This window comes from Protomyctophum parallelum (assembly GCF_964188405.1).
Source record: "Protomyctophum parallelum genome assembly, chromosome: 8".
NCBI lineage: Eukaryota > Metazoa > Chordata > Actinopteri > Myctophiformes > Myctophidae > Protomyctophum > Protomyctophum parallelum.
Genome location: NC_139703.1, coordinates 12651518 through 12670602, shown reverse-complemented (window position 1 = coordinate 12670602; position 19085 = coordinate 12651518). Strand labels below are relative to the sequence as shown.

The 19085-nt window shown below is 42.2% G+C and overlaps 1 protein-coding gene across 1 annotated transcript; it reads left to right on the top strand.

Moving 5' to 3' along the window:
- Positions 1-264: 264 nt before the first annotated feature.
- Positions 265-15724, top strand: LOC310863198 (LETM1 domain-containing protein LETM2, mitochondrial-like). Its single transcript, XM_083771375.1, has 12 exons — positions 265-390; positions 6194-6263; positions 6848-7144; positions 7913-8075; positions 8517-8660; positions 8892-9032; positions 9347-9550; positions 10274-10393; positions 12172-12291; positions 12591-12695; positions 13798-13875; positions 14024-15724. The coding sequence occupies exons 2-12, from the start codon at positions 6217-6219 to the stop codon at positions 14075-14077; spliced, it is 1473 nt and encodes a 490-aa protein (XP_083627501.1). The 5' UTR covers positions 265-390; positions 6194-6216; the 3' UTR covers positions 14078-15724.
- Positions 15725-19085: the final 3361 nt, after the last annotated feature.

Genomic DNA, 19085 nt, shown 5'->3' with positions numbered 1-19085 from the left:
GTTCTAATTTATGATTCGACCGTACGATAGGAGGAGGGCGGGGTGGGTTCTAATTTATGATTCGTCCGTACGACGGTGTCACGCGACAAAACACAGCAGATCTACAAGTTCACAACGCGTTGCGTTCGCGACGCGTGGAGAGCTTGTAGATCTACTAAGTTCGGAGCTGGTAGATCGGCTGTCATCGGTGGCTTTCGGTTGTTTTCGAATATAGGCGTGGTCTGTAGTCTGTTCCTTCCGAGAAGTTGCGGTGTGACATTGTGCAGTGTGCGTGCGTGACAGTAAAGGACGTGGTGGAAATTTACCGGCCAAAGTGAATACTAAAATTGGCTTTTCATGACGAATAAAACGCAACAAGTTTAAAAACAACAACCCGACAACGTTTCTTAGGTAAGTTGTGTTCATTTATTTGAGCGGTTTGATTTAAATCGCTTCGTTTTCATATCAAAACGCCGGGTTGAATTGGGTTTTATGAAAGTTCACGGAGTTCGTCTTGAATTTATGTAATGGTTGATTGATTGCTCGTTCGTTACACAACGGGCGAAGTCGCGTTCGGTTGTGATTTAGTTGATTGTATTTATTTATGTATTATTGGTGGCATCAACAACAACAGGCACAGTGCATCGTGACAGGACGTTCACGTGTCCGTTTTATTATTCAGTATATTCACGTAGCATAAAGCTTACACGTGAGCCGATATCTCGTGGACCTGTCGCCAATGGTGTGCATCATCATGCCACCACCGGGGGCGCTGTTTCATAGTAATTCTCACAGTATGCAGGGAGCCGCATGACCGACTGTGATTGATTCAATCAATCATTGATTGAATAGTATACATACTTTGCAAAAACTAAATGAACTGCCTACACTGATTCATCAGGTTATTTGGTGTGGCTACCCATTGTGCAGAAAAATAAACATTATGATTTGATAATTGAAAGGGTAAGGCCCTTACCCTTTCAATTATCAAATCATAATGTTTAAGTGATAAGAATATCACTTACAGTACAAGTACACCCTTACCGTAAGGGTGTACTTGTACTGTAAGTGATATTCTTTGTAAAATGAGTGTTGGGTCTCATTAATTTACATCATGAGAGAGAACTTTGACAGAATTCTGCATATAAGTGATTAAACAAAGACATGGGCAAACATTTTGGAATTGGAACTTTCCTGACTGAAGATTGTGAAGAAATTGGTTTGACCCACCTGAAATTATATATAGTTTGAGTTTATTGAAGAGATGGTGAGACCCCTGCTAATGAACAAACTTGATTTGCTCATTGCTTTAAATAAATAAATCTTTTTTTTTTAAGAATTGGCAAGAAGTGAAACTGATTACTGATGGCAGATGCACCAAGGGCAACAACCTGTGGGGTTGGTGTGTGTGTGACACTGTGGTGGATGAAAAATAAACAAATAGAATCCATGTGATGTGAGTGACTATTCTCACAGGCTGTGACGCTTTTAATTGATTTGACAGCTTCATCCCCAATGTTGCACAGAGATGCACCCAGTCGGTACAATCAACTGTCACTTGATGTTATCAATAACCACTTAATGAAGGTGGTTTAACATGCACATGCATGTATACTGTATCTATTTTTTATCAGGATATGAGATAATTATTTTATTGCTAGGCAGGCACACGTGTTCTCATCGTGGTCCCCGGGGACCAGCAGGGGTCCAAATGGAACCGTTATGGGTCTATCTCTCAGTGCACAAATGGACTCTCGCAGGTCCATTTTTATTTTTGTTGCATTGCTTTACTGACAGACACAAAGCTTGTAACGGGGACAATCCTGGACGTCTGGTCTTTACACTTAAGCCCTGGCCCTGCTTTTTCAAAAATGGTTAAAAATGACCTGCCTTATAATTATATAGGGACACAAGTCCTGTTGAAAGTGGTTAAAATAGTTAACAGCTGCAGGTAGTAAAGGACAAGAAGTGGGACACTGCCTTGCCTTGCAGCCAAGTGTTGCTAGCACAGAGGGTGTGGTTTCACACTGTAGAACATTCTGTAATAATGACCTACAAGGAATCTGGACTCCAGCCAACAGACTAGTCTGCTTTTTTTTAATCAGTTTATGGATCCTATTCCCGGCCAATGACAGCATACAACAGAGCACTACACTGAGGTATACTATTGTATAATAGTAGTAAATTATAGATTGACATTTTTTATAAAAATCTTTTCAATGGCGAATAAACTAAAGTAAACTTAATTCAGAAAACCAAACTAATGGGTATCAAATAGAGCCCGACCGATGCCAAATATTTGATTCCTAGACCACATTACAGATGTTTTAACTGATATGTTGTCAGAAAATGTAATGTAAGTTAAGTTTCCAAATCTATTCAAAAAACAAAACATGGATGTTTCTTTGCAAAATATATTATGTATTATTCGTCAGAGCGTTCAGGTCACTGCTTCTCTTATTTGAATGATATTAATTTCTATTGCTTGCTGGATATTGATAGTAACTCCTAATTTGGGGATTTTAATGTGTTTTGTCACATGTATTAATCTGTACTCCTGAGTCCAATCCATTGACAATACATGAGATGTCTGTTTGTGTTTATAGTTATACCCAATGTTCCCTCTAATTTCTTTTCGGTCTGAGCAAACACTCAAACCTCCTGATCAGACATCAGCAACTACTGAGCAAACATACGTCACCTTGACACCAACTATCCAAATGTTAGATAATGCGAAGTGAGCGCCCCTCACTTCACACAGGTGTGATTTTTTCCCCCTTTTTTCAAAATGGATTTTGGTATACGAGTGAATCAATGAATAGTTACATAAGGTTACGCAAGTTACAACATTTTTATTTTATATCAAGGTGGTAGGCTAGCAATTTTAGAAATATTAGTTAGTCTATATCAGTGGTTCTCAACCTTTTCAGGCTGTGACCCCCCAAAGTAATCATATTTGAACTGGGGATCCCCCACCCAGACAAGCAACAGAATGGTTCCACAGATAAATATTGTGAAAATAGTAAATGGCCAATCTACAAGCTCGTTGTGAACTTGTAGATCGGCTATTTTCACCAGTTTGACCAGTTTTTATAGCATGGTTTGCTGATTACTTTTGATGCAGTAATTGTATTTTTTCTTTTAGAGCCTTTGAGGTATTATAAAAGTCTTAAGTCCTTAAAATGTCACTTCACTGTCATCTGGGGTCCTCCCCCCACCCCCAAATCATATGGAGACCCACAGGTTGAGAACGACTGCTATATGAATAGCCTACTCAATTGTGCATTACATGGGGGTCATGAGAAACCGTAAAAACTTTATTGGGACACACACACACACACACACACACACTAAGACCGAGTTTGTTGGTGTGTCAACTCCTATAGTTTCTCAGATTGTCGAACGTCAGCAGCCCCTACTACGCCAGCTATGAGCTATTATTATATGTAGCTCTACATAGCAGAGGGATTGATTGATTGAAGAAAGCTGTATTAACAGATTGGATAATTACAGAGAGAGGTTTGATGCGCCATCCTGTGAGAGGGTTATCTAATAGTCCAATAAACAGGCTGTACACTTAAAATTATGGATTCACAAGATCTGGCAAAATTGAATGGTCATGTGATATATACATGTGAACAGCAAAGACATATATGAAAGCAAATACGACCTGTTACGTCACGAATTCGGATTCGATCATATCAGTCCACAGATTTGGGGGCCCCGCGAAGCGCAGGCCAGAGAGGTTGTCTGACCCGGAGAATTCTGACGTGTCACTCTCTGCCCTGACAATATATACAGTAGCAATCTCTCACTCACTGAAGTGACCTTGCATGCGCACAGCTCAGGCGGCACACTCTGAAAGTAATGGTAACTGCTTGAAGGGTCTACTTTACCCCACCAGGTTCCATATGGGACTAGACCACTAGAGATTAACGTTAACTTCCATGTTGTTTCATTCACAAGTACACTGGACTGGAGGCTTGTTGTGCTGTAGTGATAACAACAACGTTAGCTAACCAGCTAATGTGAAGCTAACGTTATTCCCCCTCTCCTTGTTGCGCACAGCCGCACTTCCATCCGTTCGCCTTTTAAATCTAAATGTCCCATCAACGCACAGGTCCAAGGCGCAACGCGATCTTATCTGGTTCTTGGGGTTTCACACACTGACTGCACTGCAGTGCTGCCTGCTCCTTACGTCTCCACCTAAGGTCCTCACTCGCCGCGCAGACGGCGCAGTATACACAGGAGGAGAGGAGAGCAAAGAGTCAAAAAAGGAGGGGAGGAGACCTGTCTGTCGCCTCGCCTGTGTAATCTAAATAAACTGAAGTTTGGGCAAATGTCGACTCGGGATAGGTATTATTACTGTAATGTAGATGATACTCCGGGGGGGGGGGGGGACACCTTTTTCTTTTAAAGAAAACTTTTTTTTACACCAGCGTCGGTGTCTGTGCGCGACAGATTTCAGTTGTGCGTGAGAGCATTTGGCCGTGTGTGCGCGCTCGCACGTTAGGGGGAACATTGGTTATACCTCTCTACTGGGTAGTTCTAGTAAAATGGCAGTTCCAGTTTCTAAAAGACAAGTGTACGGTAAATGATTAATGATTAAAGGTGATTTAATAAAAAAAAACACCGGGTCACATATGTGAATTAATGACGGATTAATAAAAAACAGAGCAAATCATTCCTGAGTTTCCTCATTCTCAGGTCCTTAAGATATTGTGACCATGTATTATTATTATTATTATTATGTATTGATTTATTAACTCATCTTTTTATTAACTCATCTTGTCATGGATCTTTGACCAAAGATCCATGACACCACAATCTGGAACCTTCCGTTGGCGATCATAACAATTCAATTAAAGTGCTCTATATCTTTAAAGTTGATCAAAGTCAGATCAAGGCAACAGCCATGTCTCTGCATACTAGATCTAGACAGCCAAGTCTGCAACACATTGTGAGCTTGTCATTGTACTTTCTTTGTATGAAAATGTGGAAAACAATCCCACGTGTCCCCTAGTGATAAAGTTAAGGGAGATAAACAAGGCAAAGGCACGTTCCCACCCATCCGAGGGGGGACTTTGCTGCTTCAGTCGGTGTCACTCTGGCTTGCATGTTGTAAACAAACAAACAAAGCCAGGTCATCTTCCTGCCCTTCACAAACAAACAAACAAATTGACACCAGCAGCCAAACAAGACAAATGTACCAGTGGTACCACCACCTAACCTGACGCTGCCAGATCCAAGAAGCTTGCTACACAAATTTGTTTCACAGCTTATTGGGATCTGGGATCGCGGAAGCAAATTCGATGACGGGGCTGTTCCTTTTTTTCAAGATACTTAGTAGATGATTCGATGGGACCGTCTGTCTATCACCGTGTGGGCGTGCAAACACAACCAATCATATTGACGTGTCTATATAGCTTCACGTCCGGTTTCGCACATATCCCGCCCTTAGCTCACGCTGATTGGTCCGGTACGGAACGGATTTTTGTCAGCTCAACTGCCTGAGAGATCCCAGATGATTGCTGTGTTGGGAAACATGGTTACCCAATACCGCCCTCATCTGGCAGCGTCAGGTTAACCACCACCCACCTTGTACTTTTTATTTTCTGTACTGAACTTAGGCCATGAGTTGCCTATGGAGTATTGTATCGCCCCTGGGGGAGGGGAAATTCCTTTTCCGTGTTCACAGTCACACAGCAGATGATTCATTCAGAGGTTAAGTGTCTTGCTCAGGGACACTTTAACACGTAGAAACCAGAAAAGCAGACAAACCTGTCTTACTTCTGCTGTATCATTCTGTTTTGTCTTGTTCTGAAGGTAGGCTACCGTAATTAACGTAATAAGACTTGGGCGGAGGGGTGTCTTTTCTGTATTCAGCAAGAAGGCATTGCGGGTTAAGGGTTAAGTGTCTTGCTCAGGGGCACTTTGAGCCAAGGGTCAAACCGGTGACCTACTGATAATAACCAGATAGCGTCTCTGCACACTCTGCTATTGCAGCCCAAAATAGATAAATTGAATTTACAAATTGAATTTACAGCACAATCTATAGTGTTAGAAGGATTATAACACACTTTTTATATTATGTGATACTTTTTTTTAAAGGTTTTGTGTTTATGTTTTGTAATGTCAACCATTACATCTACAATCAATCAGACTGACAACGCATACTCAAACTGATCTGTTATATGAATCTTTTCACCTCCAGGACCTTTAGACCTGCTCCCCACCATGGCTGTGTTTGCATCCCAAGTCCTGGTAGCTGTGAGTCGTTCAAGGTAAAAGACTTCAGCCACTTTATTTGCTATGGCCAAATTGGCCATGCATATTTACTAGTAATAAATGATGGGTGACATTTGGTGTTATCTGAAATGTACATGTTTTAGTTTTGGTATGCAATGAATTATAATTATAGGGTTTAATGATTGTTTAACTTTTTTGTCGTTTGTTCTCCTAGTTTATTGGTTGAACTTGCATGAATGATGCTTGACATGTGGTGTCCTTAGCTGAACTAATGCTAAGGGCCGATTCATACTCCTATTTTACCGCTGTTTCGGCGCTGTAGTGCCGAAATGATTTTCAGTAGCACCGAAGAGCCGACTTTAGGACGGTACCCGCCCCCCCGTACCTCAAATGATGTCACATTGTAGGCTCTACAGAGCCGAACCGACTTTTATTCGGCTCTAAAATAGGAGTATGAATCGGCCCTAACACTTGTTGCACGCCTGTGTCACGCACCGAAATCTCTGTGTGAATACACGTGTTTGTATATATATACGTATATATCACATATCGGCAAATTTTGGTGCATAACAAAGTATAACACGGCTTTAATGCTGTTTTTGTTTGTTTTTTCTTACAGGGGGTCACATTTGATCTCCAGACACCAGCACCATGCACGTCTCATGTCTGTGTCTCAAAGTGGTCCACTGTCTGAGACTGTCACACCCGCACAGCACCGTAGAGCAGTTAACTGGACCGCACCACCTTCACAGAACCACAGACGTCAAGTGTTTGGACCCACCACTACAGAGGCTCATCGGCATCATCTAGGCTGCGCTCCAATGCGCTTCTTCCACCGGTCATATGACAGGCTGGACGAGGCCAAGCCCACCCCCCCACAGACCGAAGCGTCGGCCAGCAGCGGTGCCGTTGACAGGTAGGCCTGTGACAATTATCACAACAAAACCGTTATAGGTGAAGGCACGCTCTACTCAGTCAAGTTACTTATTACTACCAGTAGGTAGTCTAGGTACTATAATAGGGATTTGTACACGGTGAGGTGTCTGAAAACACTTAAATAAGGCGCGGACCGAAACGACGGTCCGTCCTCAAAGGTTCCTTCTGAAACGGAATCTGTATAAATGGTTCCTACTGAAACTGAATCCATGTCCTGAGTCCTGACAATGGCCACGTTTACATGAGGACTTTTAACCCCCTTTAATTCCGAATAAAAGTTAAATCCTATTAAACGTTGTCATGTAAACGCCTACAAAAACGTAAATCCGAATGAAAATGCTCAATGCGATTTAAAAACCATTCCGATGTCACTGGCCGGATGTTGAATGCGATTGAAAGAAAATTGGACTCGTGTATACACTCATTCGGATTTAAGTTGATTCTGTTTTTTTCTGAGCATGCTCATTTCCAAGGCGCTCCAACTCCAAGGCACTCCTATCAAGGCGCACCGAGGAGCTTGCACATAGAGCGCGTTATTTCGTGCATTTTGCAGATCAATTTTCAAACATATTCCAAGTTGCAACCAAAACGTCATGAAACATAACGGCTTTGCAGTTTAATTGCATTGATGAGCAGCTGTAATCATTCTAGTATTAACTAAGCCGCGGAATCAAGGATTGTTGTCTGCTGAATGTTCGCCGCGGAATCGATTCCTGTGGGGACTAAACAATACATTCCTTGTTGCCAGGCTGTTGGTGGGGGCCAGGAAGCCTTTGAGTAAGAGGATTGTGGAGGAGCTACAGCATTACTACAATGGCTTCAGACTGCTGGCTATAGACACGAACATTGCATCCAGCATGGTCTGGATGTTACTGCACGGACACAACCTCACCAGGAGAGAGCGTAGACGAGTAAGTAACATTTGATTTATTAAATGGTATTTATTTTGGCAGCCATAGAAATATGCACGTAGATACCTCATTGGAGCTGTGCAAGATCGTGACATATTGGTGCGGTCTATTGAAGCAGGGGGTCTCTACACAATACAATTCATAACTCACTGAACTGTCAACCGATCTTAATGCATGTTCGTTTTAACAAATGTCAGACGTGTAGTTTTATGAGGCAGCATTTTAACCGGAAACACACGTGACCCCTTCACATGTTTTTCCGGTTCAAATCTGCGGCTTTGAATAAAAACAGCGAACGTGATATAATGCCACCCTCTGAAGACTGGGACTGGAGTTGTGCAAATAGCCTTTTGACCCCGTCTGTTTGGTCAGAGTTAAAGTATGAGTAATTTGGACGTGAACAGTAATGCCTTAATGTCATTGTATCTTTTGTGTCTCCAGTTGTTAAGGACCTGTGCAGATCTGTTCCGCCTGGTTCCCTTCACGGTCTTCATCATCGTTCCCTTCATGGAGTTCCTCCTGCCCGTCTTCCTCAAACTCTTCCCTGAAATGCTGCCGTCCACCTTTGAGACAGAGTCCAAGAAGGTACGTTGATCGCCAGCGGTCTGTACTTGGCTCCCTCCTTTTTCCCCTCTACAGCAAAAGAATCGTCGATCTACAAGCTCGCTATGCGCCGCAATGCGATGTGAGCTCGTAAATGGTCTATTTTGGCAGTATGTTCGGTTTGTTTGGCATTCTGGCTGTATTTTTAAATCCTAAATTAGGATCAGAATCTGAAATGAAACACTGGATTTGTATTTGTCTTTGCATGGTCAGGAGGAGAAGCAGAAGAAAGGTCTGGCTGCTAAGCTGGAGCTGGCCAAGTTCCTCCAGGAGACCATCACTGAGATGGCCAGTAGGAACAAGGCCCTGGCGGTGGGAGACGAGACCCACCGCTTCTCCAGCTACGTCCAGAAGGTCAGTCTGCACCCGACTGTCTGCATATGAACACACACTACACCCAAAAAACAAACGAACCAAACCAAAAACATTATTTACAGAAAGCTACTTGTCTTTATGTCTCCCTGCTATTTGGATGACTTGAGCCTAATTTATACACTTGTATTCATACGACGGTGTGGCTTGCTGATGCAAATATAGTTCTTATTTAATTGTGTAATCGTACCGAAATTGCTAATAGATTTTCAAAAGACTTGAGTGTCCCAATATCATCAGGTACAGGGCAGATATGAGTCCCACACATGTACAACTGTATGTGTGTCATGTTCCAGATGCGTCACACAGGGGAGCAGCCTTCCACCCGTGACATTGTGCAGTTCTCCAAGCTGTTTGAGGATGAGCTGACTCTGGAGCATCTGGAGCGCAGCCAGCTGGTGGCGCTGTGTAAGCTGCTGGAGCTGCAGCCCATAGGAACCAACAACCTGCTGCGCTTCCAACTGCTCATGAAGCTCAGGAGCATCAAGGCTGACGATGAGGTGAGAGCAGCACGTGTGAGCTTGTAGATCTGGTGTTTTTGACAAGGGACAACTTGGCTGTACTTCCTTACTTCCTTGTGTCTGTGTCGTTCGTAAATAGCAGCTCAACAAGTTCACAATGTAATGCATCGTGATAAATTGTGAGCTTGTAAATTGGCTATTGCTGTGGCGTGTATCCATTATAAATCATTAACATTCATGTCTGCAGACGTAACCAAGAGGTAGAAAAGAACTAGGTGTTCTTTCTTGACTTGACTTGATACGGCACAGTTATATAACTGTGTGTAGTGTGTGTACTTGTAATACTATACATCGGAGGGACAAATGTCCCCACAAGACCCAAGAAATTCAGAAATAGACATTGTGAGGATCATTTTCCTGCACCTCTCAAAATAAATGGTTGTGTTAATGGTCATCAATGTTTAGAGTTGGGCTTACTTTTATAAGTTATGGTTAGGATTCGGCATTTAGAGGTTCGTTTTTAGGGGTTAGGGTTAGAATTATGCCTGATTTACACTAGTTGTGTCGCATCGTAAAAAAGCCGTTCTACGACTGACATAGAAAACTGTCAGGATTTAGAAGACTTTTTTAGAATCTGATCTCAGGTCAAAATGGGTTATGGTTAACGTTTGTAAAAAATAAATAAATTATATTCATTAAATTGCCATCCTAAGATATTGGATGTCCTCACAAGTATACTAATGCAAATGTGTGTTTCTCTAGATGATCTCTAAGGAGGGCGTGTCTGCACTGAGCGTTTCGGAGCTGCAGGCAGCGTGCCACAGCAGAGGAATGAGGTCACTGGGTCTGACAAACCAGCAGCTCCATGAGCAACTACATCAGGTACTGTACCATGTCTACGTTTGTCTTGTTTTTCAACCCTCCTCAACCCCTTGAATCCATCCTTTCTTTTACAAAGATTCTTCTCATTTAGCTGAGACGGCTGTGTTTCTCCAAAGAGCCAGATCTTGATACTCCATCTTTCACCCACTTGTCCGCCACTCGCATCATTTCCTTGTGCCGTAGCCCTGCATCTGTGTGAGAAGGAGAGGTGAGGACAGAGAAATCGCTTGGGTTCGCTTTAAGGAATGGGAACAGTCCTCGCTCAGTCAGCGTAATTAAGGTCACATTCCCACCTAATACTTCGGTAGACTCGATGTGTATGGGCGGAGAAATTGGGATTCTTGCATATTTCATTTGCTGCGGTTTGCCGTCACACTGTCATCCGCAGCAATTGGAAACGCAGCAGGGGGGCCCTTTATCAATGTGCAGCCACGTACTGTTCTTTTGGGCATGGAGGCACAGCACTGAGCACACTGATATAACAGACTGCAGCGCAAAATGTTTACAAGTTTATCGAGATGAAAGTCCCTACTCCCCATGCAGTCCCCACACAGTGACAGCACTCCATGTTTACGGCTAGGGATGCACCGATCCGGCTTTTTGGCATTCGATACCGATTTCGATACATGGGGGTCCAGTATCTGCCGATACAGAGTACCGATCCGATACCCCCCACAAAGAAACGTAATAACCTATTAAGCTGTATGCCTCACTGTGTGGAGTCTGGAATCATTACTTTGTGTAAGGCAACATCAAGGCTTGACTTAAACATTACTTTCCCAACTTTGTAAAACAAAATGTAACAAACACAGATATAAATGCACTGAATTATTTATTAAATAACTGTGCAACAATTAGACCAGGTTAATGTGTGCGCAGGCTAGCCTGGCTGCATTCCACATGTTATACTGTCGATACTACACTGCTGTGTCACAGAGGAGGTAGAGTTGTTTTCATACTGTAATTACACATAATTATCGGATCGGATAATGGATCGGCCACCGATCCGATACCCGATCTAGAATTTTAGCCTGGATCGGCGCCGATCTCCGATACGAGTATCGGATCGGTGCATTCCTATTTACGGCACGCACAGACAGACCGACAGACAGAATATTCTGTAGGCTATAATACACTGCAGTGTTTTTATGTGTTTTCTTAAGCAATTGATTAATCTAAATCTACATTTAGATCAGGGCTTCAGTCTCCTCATTCGACCACGTCTATCCACGGTAACGGGACATCTTTGCGCTACGTAAAATATGCCTTCTCCGTCTCTGACTGTGTTCAGCTCCTCACCCGCCACATTGTTTGCTTCATTTCCTTTATTTACTGCGGATTGCATTCACACATGCACTGTAATCAAGTGCGATTGGAAGCGAAGCGAAACCCCCGTTTTTGCTCTGAGTAGAATGCGGTTCTTTGATACGCATTAGGATTCGAATGAGCCTTCACACCTGCCAAACGAAGTGCACTTTCTGAAAATGCGCAGCAGGATTTGTTTTAATCGCAGCAAAGCTCTCTGGTGTGAATGTGACCTTAGAAATGACGGCAGTTACTTATGATGCGTCACACAGATGGCTCACTGGACCACTCTGGTGCCTCTCTCTCCTCCAAAAGCAAATTAACATTTTGGATGCGATTTCCGAGTCACACTGGAGGACGTACTGTGGGAGGCGTGGAGGCAGAAATGTGAATACTGGGATTTTATTGTCTTTTAGTGAGTTCCTGGGTTTTTTGGTTGTCAGATAATCAATGAACCCTTGTACCTTTTGCAGTGGTTGGATCTCCACCTGACAGAGAAGGTTCCTCCATCTCTGCTGCTGCTGTCTCGTGCCATGTACCTGACTGAACTCAAACCCAAGACACCCATCATCCCTGCTGTGCCCAAACTAGAGGTATACACGATTCCACTATATTTATACTGTATATATTGAGCCTGACTGATACATCAGTTTGTCCTTATTTGACCTCTCCGGCGACATTGCAGTCGGCAACATGCAGCCGATGTGTCCCGATTTCAATCACTTTGAGCCCTATTTTGGCAATAGGGCTACGCAATTGTAGGTGGAAGTTTCTAACGTTCTCCGACATGTTCCAAAATACCAGATTTACAAGATCACAACTCAACAGCTTAAAAAACAGAAATGTTTAATGTTTTGGACCCGGTTTAATGTTTTCCACTGCTGTTTTGCAGAGCGTTACGGTGGTTCCTAAGGAGGATGAAGCTCCAGTGAAAGACGAGTCGTTTTCAGCCTCACAAGTCATGGTGGACCCTGCCCTGGTCCTCATGGACAGAAAGGTAGCACAACTCATCCTCGTAGAGACTTCTTACTACTTCATGTAGGCCTCCATCTCAAACCTAATTTATACTCTATAGTATAGAGGTGTCGCAGTCGTGTGATGAACTATTCACAAGGCTTTATTGTCTCCACCAGGCCGAAGGCATGGGGGGAGAGTATGTTTTGCACTCCGTCCGTCCGTCCGTCCGTCCGTCCGTCCGTCCGTCCGTGTGTCCGTCCGTGAGCAGCTAATCTCCGGCACCGTTAACCCGGTCGATGCCAAATTTTGCACACACACAATTTCCAGAACGGCCTGTTATAGCGCCACCAGGAGGCCGCTTTGTGCAAAACAAGTTTTTGCACAGTACACCTACAGATTTTGTCCAAACATCGCGCAAATTGGTACACCGTCTCTCTACAGCCATTCAACGAAACGGGTCTTTCAGATTTCTCAGACTCCATCCTGATTGGTTAAGATTGGCTTCCAAAGTTCACAGGAGTGCTCAGTTTCAAACAAAATGCTGCAAATCATGAACACTTCGCGTGATTTCCGTGAAATTGTGCACGCACATTCCCACTAGGCCGAGGAAGAAATGCCACATGAACATTTTCAACTCAGCCTCATGGTGGCGCTATAACATCTGCTCTTTATAGCACCACCAGGAGGCCGACATATGTAAAACACATTTTCTAATATATTACTCCTTCAAAATTTCACGCAAATCGGTACACATGCTCTCCATAGTCATGTGATCAAGACGGGTTTGTTTGATTTCTCATAATCCACCCTCATTGGCTACCGATTGGTAGCCCGCTTTGTACCCGTTTTGTACAAATCGCCACAACTACTCAACACAGCGTCCGATTGTGGTGAAACTGTGCATGCATATTCCCACTAGGCTTTGGAAAAAATGCCACTTGACCGTTTTCAAATCAGCCTCATGGTGGTGCTACAACAGGCCAAGCAGCGACACACACACACGTTTATATTGCTCCAAAACATTTTGCCAAACGTCACACACACACACTCCTATCCTCCTGGTGGAGACCTGTGCCCAGAAGGGCACTTTTTCTAGTTCAAACTTGGACCGTGTGAAACTGTTCAACTTGCTTGTTTTGTAGATGGAGCACATATTGGACCCGGCTAGGATTCTGGAAGTCTCACAGGACATGCCATCCATGGAAGCCCAGCTGATCCATGTACGTTTCTATCACTTGCTCTTGCTTGTCACTTTCAACGGTGCACAGAAATCGCACTCGACTTCAATATCTTATTCAAGGTTTCCTTTCTAAATCCAATCTTACATTTTTGTTTTGTTTTGTCCTTATCTTTCTCCTCTCCCTCTAGGCCAAAGGTGCAGAATTGGCCCAACAAGCTCACATGGCAGCTAAAGGAATGTGAAGTCTATAGTGATTTTCAGCTCATTGCGAGACCTGTGCAGGGGACCGGTTTACCATGCCAAATGTCCCCTAAATCCTGATCCAACATTACTGGAGCTGAGCTGTTCCACGTCAACGGTAACTCCATTCTTCACATAGGCTTCTTTTCATCCTGGAAGATCTGCTGCTTCAAGAACATACCAGAACCAAAGGTTCTTGTTTGGGAAGAAACTTCACTGGGGGGGAATTTTGCACTGTAACATATATACATTTGTAAATAGGATGTACAGACCAGTCCTGCTATTGCTACTGGCATTACCTCATATGTACTGTAACAGATTACTGTTGGCTTCAGTGTGTTATGTACTGTATGTAAACAGAGACTGCATATAGAAGTGCCTTTTTATTTACACAGTTCATGTTGAGCTAGTGTTCTTTGCGGGTTTCCACCTACAAAGTATTTGTTTAGCAGAGGTTACTTGGACATGAATGATTATTTAAAGACCTGAAGCATTGGTCTGATTATTTGCAATCAGACAAGTGAATCATAAATCTTGATCATTCTAAGGAGTGCAATTTAACGACCTGTCACTTGAACAAGTGCTGCTAAAGGGAGTAGTTGCTGTATTTTTCAGCCAGTGTATAAAGATTTCTATTGCAGTCAATATAATTTATTTATTTAGTGTAAATGAAAACATCTGGGGTAAAAACAAAAAAAAGGCAAGCCTTACTCCCAAGCCACTATGTCTTGATCCCTGGTATTAAATTAAATAGTTGAGAACTAGTATTGATTGGTCAAGAGAACTTAACAAATGCTCTTCAGAACTATATCTGTATTGATTGTGGAGCACATCAACCCTAGCATCCCTACTCTGGACAAAAGTAGCAGATGTACCAGCTCACAAGACAAAGAAAATCATTTTGCTATGTTTGGCAAAGAGATTTGGTGTAAATGGAAAAAAGAACAGTCAAAATCTTTTGAAAGCTCTACAAGCTCACAACTCATCACATTGTGAGATTTGTGACGAGTTGTGAGCTTGCAGATCTGCTATTTTCAAATGGCCAAAGTCTAAAATAGGCATAACGTGGTTTAAACGATTGTGATGCCTACTATATCGAACTTTTTTTCCCCCACCCAGACCCCACTTTGACAACAACTGGTCTAAACCATACTATTTAGTCAGTAGCCGAGGTGATAGGATTTTCATAAATCATTGAATGGTGTGATTTGTAAGATGGAGGCTTTTCTCCCTGTCCTCTTAACCAACATAAATGACAATGACAAAATGTTCCTTTTGCCAGTGTCCTCTGCTGCTTTTGGATACAGAGCAGTTTGTTATAAAAATAGCCAATCCACAAGCGTCAACTTGCAATCCGTTGGCTATTTTCTAAAGCCGAAAAATGAAATGGGTCTTGCTGGGGACCCCATGGAACTGCCTTAAGGACCCCTGGGTGTCCCGACTCCCTAGAACCCACTTTGAGAACCACTGACTTAGATGTCATCCTGTATTATATGTTTTAGAAACATGCTGATTATTTCAATACGGCATGTAGTTCCCTGAAGTCTTTTGATATTGAGCCCAATCTCACAACAATGACAATTATCTGATTTGTGTAAATATAACCCTACTGACTTTATGGAATTGCATTGCACCCAACAACCTGACATCATAAATATAAAATTGCAGCATTCCTGCTGCTCTGCCCATGGAAATACTACTGTCCAAAATCCAAATGAAATATACTGTGAGGGTATTGATTATGAATTACTTTTTGTAATATGGTTCACACATCTGGAAAGAAAAGTAGCATTCTGCTCATTTCTAGCTCTGTGCTGGAGTAAAATAAATTGGTTATCCTGTCAAATTGTGCTGGCCTGTGTTTTTTTAATATTTTACATCTCTCGATTTCATAATACACCACAAGTAAAAGTGAACATGATATGAAAAGCTATTTTAACACATTGGTGTATCTATGAGGGCTGCTGTAACACCTAATTTAACCTCGGGATGAATGAAGTACTTGCAATACTGTACCAGTGAATCATAAATCTTGATCATTCTAAGGAAAGGAGTGCAATTTAACAACCTGTCACTTGAACAAGTGCTGCTTAAAGAGATTCACAGTGGATTGAAGACAAGGTCCTCCATTTTCAATTCATCAGAACATTTAAAGACATACAGATTTACACTTCTATGCAAAACAAAAATCATATACACAAAATAAGGGAAAATATGTACAGTAGGCTATAGTATTCCAGTCCCACCTTCTTTGAAGCACAAGCCTACTTTACATTATTATTTTTTGCATCTCCATCGAGCACCTGGTTGATTTTCTTTTTGTCGCTAGACAATAAGGTCTGTAATAGCATTTGTCGGTTCCAAACATTTCAATATTAGTCAACAAACCCACCCACTGATGCACCAAGACTTTTATTTGGTCTTTGGCAGGCGTAAAGAAAGTAAACAGAGGCTTTTCCACCGGTTCAGTTCTTTTTGGTTCTTAGTCCTGTAGCGGTTTGTTGGGGCGAGCTCGCGTCGGGTGCCAGTCAGAGACCAGAGCTCCAAAATTGGACCGTTAATTATGAATTGAATGTGCAAAACCATATCTATATTAAATTGTTATCACCATGAAACTTCCCCAGTTGATTACTTAAATTTAGACAATGATTTATTGTATTACAATTTATTTTAATTTATATATTCAAATTAGGCATTATATAAGAAAATATGCAAAAAATCTACCGTGGAAGAGTTATCATATTAATTGACTTATATTGATCCTATAAACAATTTAATCTGGGTATGGTTTTGCCCACTCAATTCATAATTAACGTTCCAATTTTGGAGGTCTGGCTCATGGACTAAGAACAAAAAAGAACTGAACCGGTTTTTACAATCTACGGTTCAAGAGTTGTATAGCCAAAACATAAAGCGGTCTAGCCGATTTGAAAAAAATTGGCCATGGTTCCAAAGATTAATTGATCACAGACCAACGGACATGGTTATATCCTGCCAGGAGATAAATTGGCCATAGGCCTACAATAAAATAGAGTCTGTATGGCATATTGTCAGTTCCAAACATTTCAATATGTAGCCTATTAGTCAACAAACCCACTGATGCACCCAGACTTTGGTCTTTGGACTTTGACAGGCGTAAAGAAAGTAAACGCCCCTTTTCCACCGGTTCAGTTCTTTTTGGTTCTAATTAGTCTATGAGCCATACAGAGCTCCAAAATTGGAACGTTAATTATGAATTTGATTGTGCAAAAACCATACTTATATTAAATTGTTATCACCATGAAACTTCCCCAGTTGATTACTTAAAGTAAAAAAAAAATGTAAAATTGTAATCATTGACTTTGTTTAAGTCTTAAACGAAGACAATGTTGTATTCTTTTTTTATTTAAATATGCAAATTAGGCATTATATAGGAAAATATGCAGAAAATATGAAAAAGCTACTACTGTGGAAGGGTTATCATATAGTTAGTTTACTTATATTGATCCTATACAAACAATTTAATGTGTGTATGATTTTGCCCACTCAATTCATATAATTAATGCGCCAGGTACAAATACTCGTATTCGTATCCCTGTATACTCCGTGTATATAATGGTTGAGTCCCACGGCAGCTTTTAACATTCTGACCACCATCTAACTTGGTTACAAACAGGATTTTCAAACCTCCATAAATCGGAATTTTGGAGAGCTGTCCTATGGTGGATCTTCATCTTCTGCCATCCAAAGTTTGGATCTAATTTGTGACTTTGTACCGCGTCGCTCCCGACATGTAAACATTTCAGGTAAAGAGCGTGTGCTTGCGCTAATGATAGCAGCGTATGTGTGCTCAGTGCTGTGTGTGTGTGTGTGTGTGTGTGTGTGTGTGTGTGTGTGTGTGTGTGTGTGTGTGTGTGTGTGTGTGGGGGGGGGGGGGGGGGGGGGGGGGAATCCTTCCCTTACTGTGGACGTGGATGGTGGTACTGGGAGCCTCATAAATGCAATAGCTAGCTGCTAGCTGGCACAGAAAGTATTAAGGTTCCAATTTTGGAGGTCTTGCTCATGGACTATTGGACTAAGAACCAAAAAGAACTGAACCGGTTCCCAACCAGTGGAAAAGGGGCCCCTAATTTTGCATTATTTATAAACACATGACTAAAATTCATGTCTAAATAAACCATTAATAAACATTGGTATATGTGCTATGTGTCAACTGTCATGTACTGTATGTAATCTTGACTGAATCTTCTCGACTGCAAACAGTGATGACACTTTTATCAGTCTTCAGCCTTCAATAGCAAACAGAGATTGTTGACAGGCTGTGTACAGGTTTCTTCTTGCATAGAGGAAGGTGATGAGTCAGATCTGTAGGCCTACTATACTCCGGTATCTTCTGCCTCTTGATCCTTTTATTTCTGGAGCTCTGACATCTTCCTTTCTCCAGAGGCAGTTCTTCACTTGCTGATCATGAGTCAGTCCAGTGCGTGTTTGCGGTCACCCACTGCAAACACACAGTCATCCAAGCATCACCGGGCCCAGTCCAGCTGTCATCATTCACAAGAGCCATCTCCAAACATGAGTCTCACATGAAGGGTCATCATAGCACCACATCTCCCTACTGGTTGAACCAGTTGAACCATCACAATGGATCCTGGAGCAGAAGAGGAAAGATTAGGGTCTCTATATTCGTCCATGCTAAACCCCTTATCCCTAACCCAGAGCCATAGAGTAACACAGAGTTACGCAAACTCCGTTCACTTCATGTGGTCAGTCCAATGGCGGCTCTACATAGACTTCTATTGAGAATGGGGACAACAAACAGGGACAAGTCCTGGAGTAGGCAGAAATGCATTGGACTCAGGCAACAACCCAGCTTTAATGATCTTAAATCCCATTATTTTAGATTGTTTTGTACAACATAAACATTACAGAGACTTTAAAACAGTTGGCATGTTTGCTTAAAATAGCTCTTATTTGCGATGTATGTAGGCTATTTCAAACTCCAGCTTGTACCAGTTCAGACTGCACGAA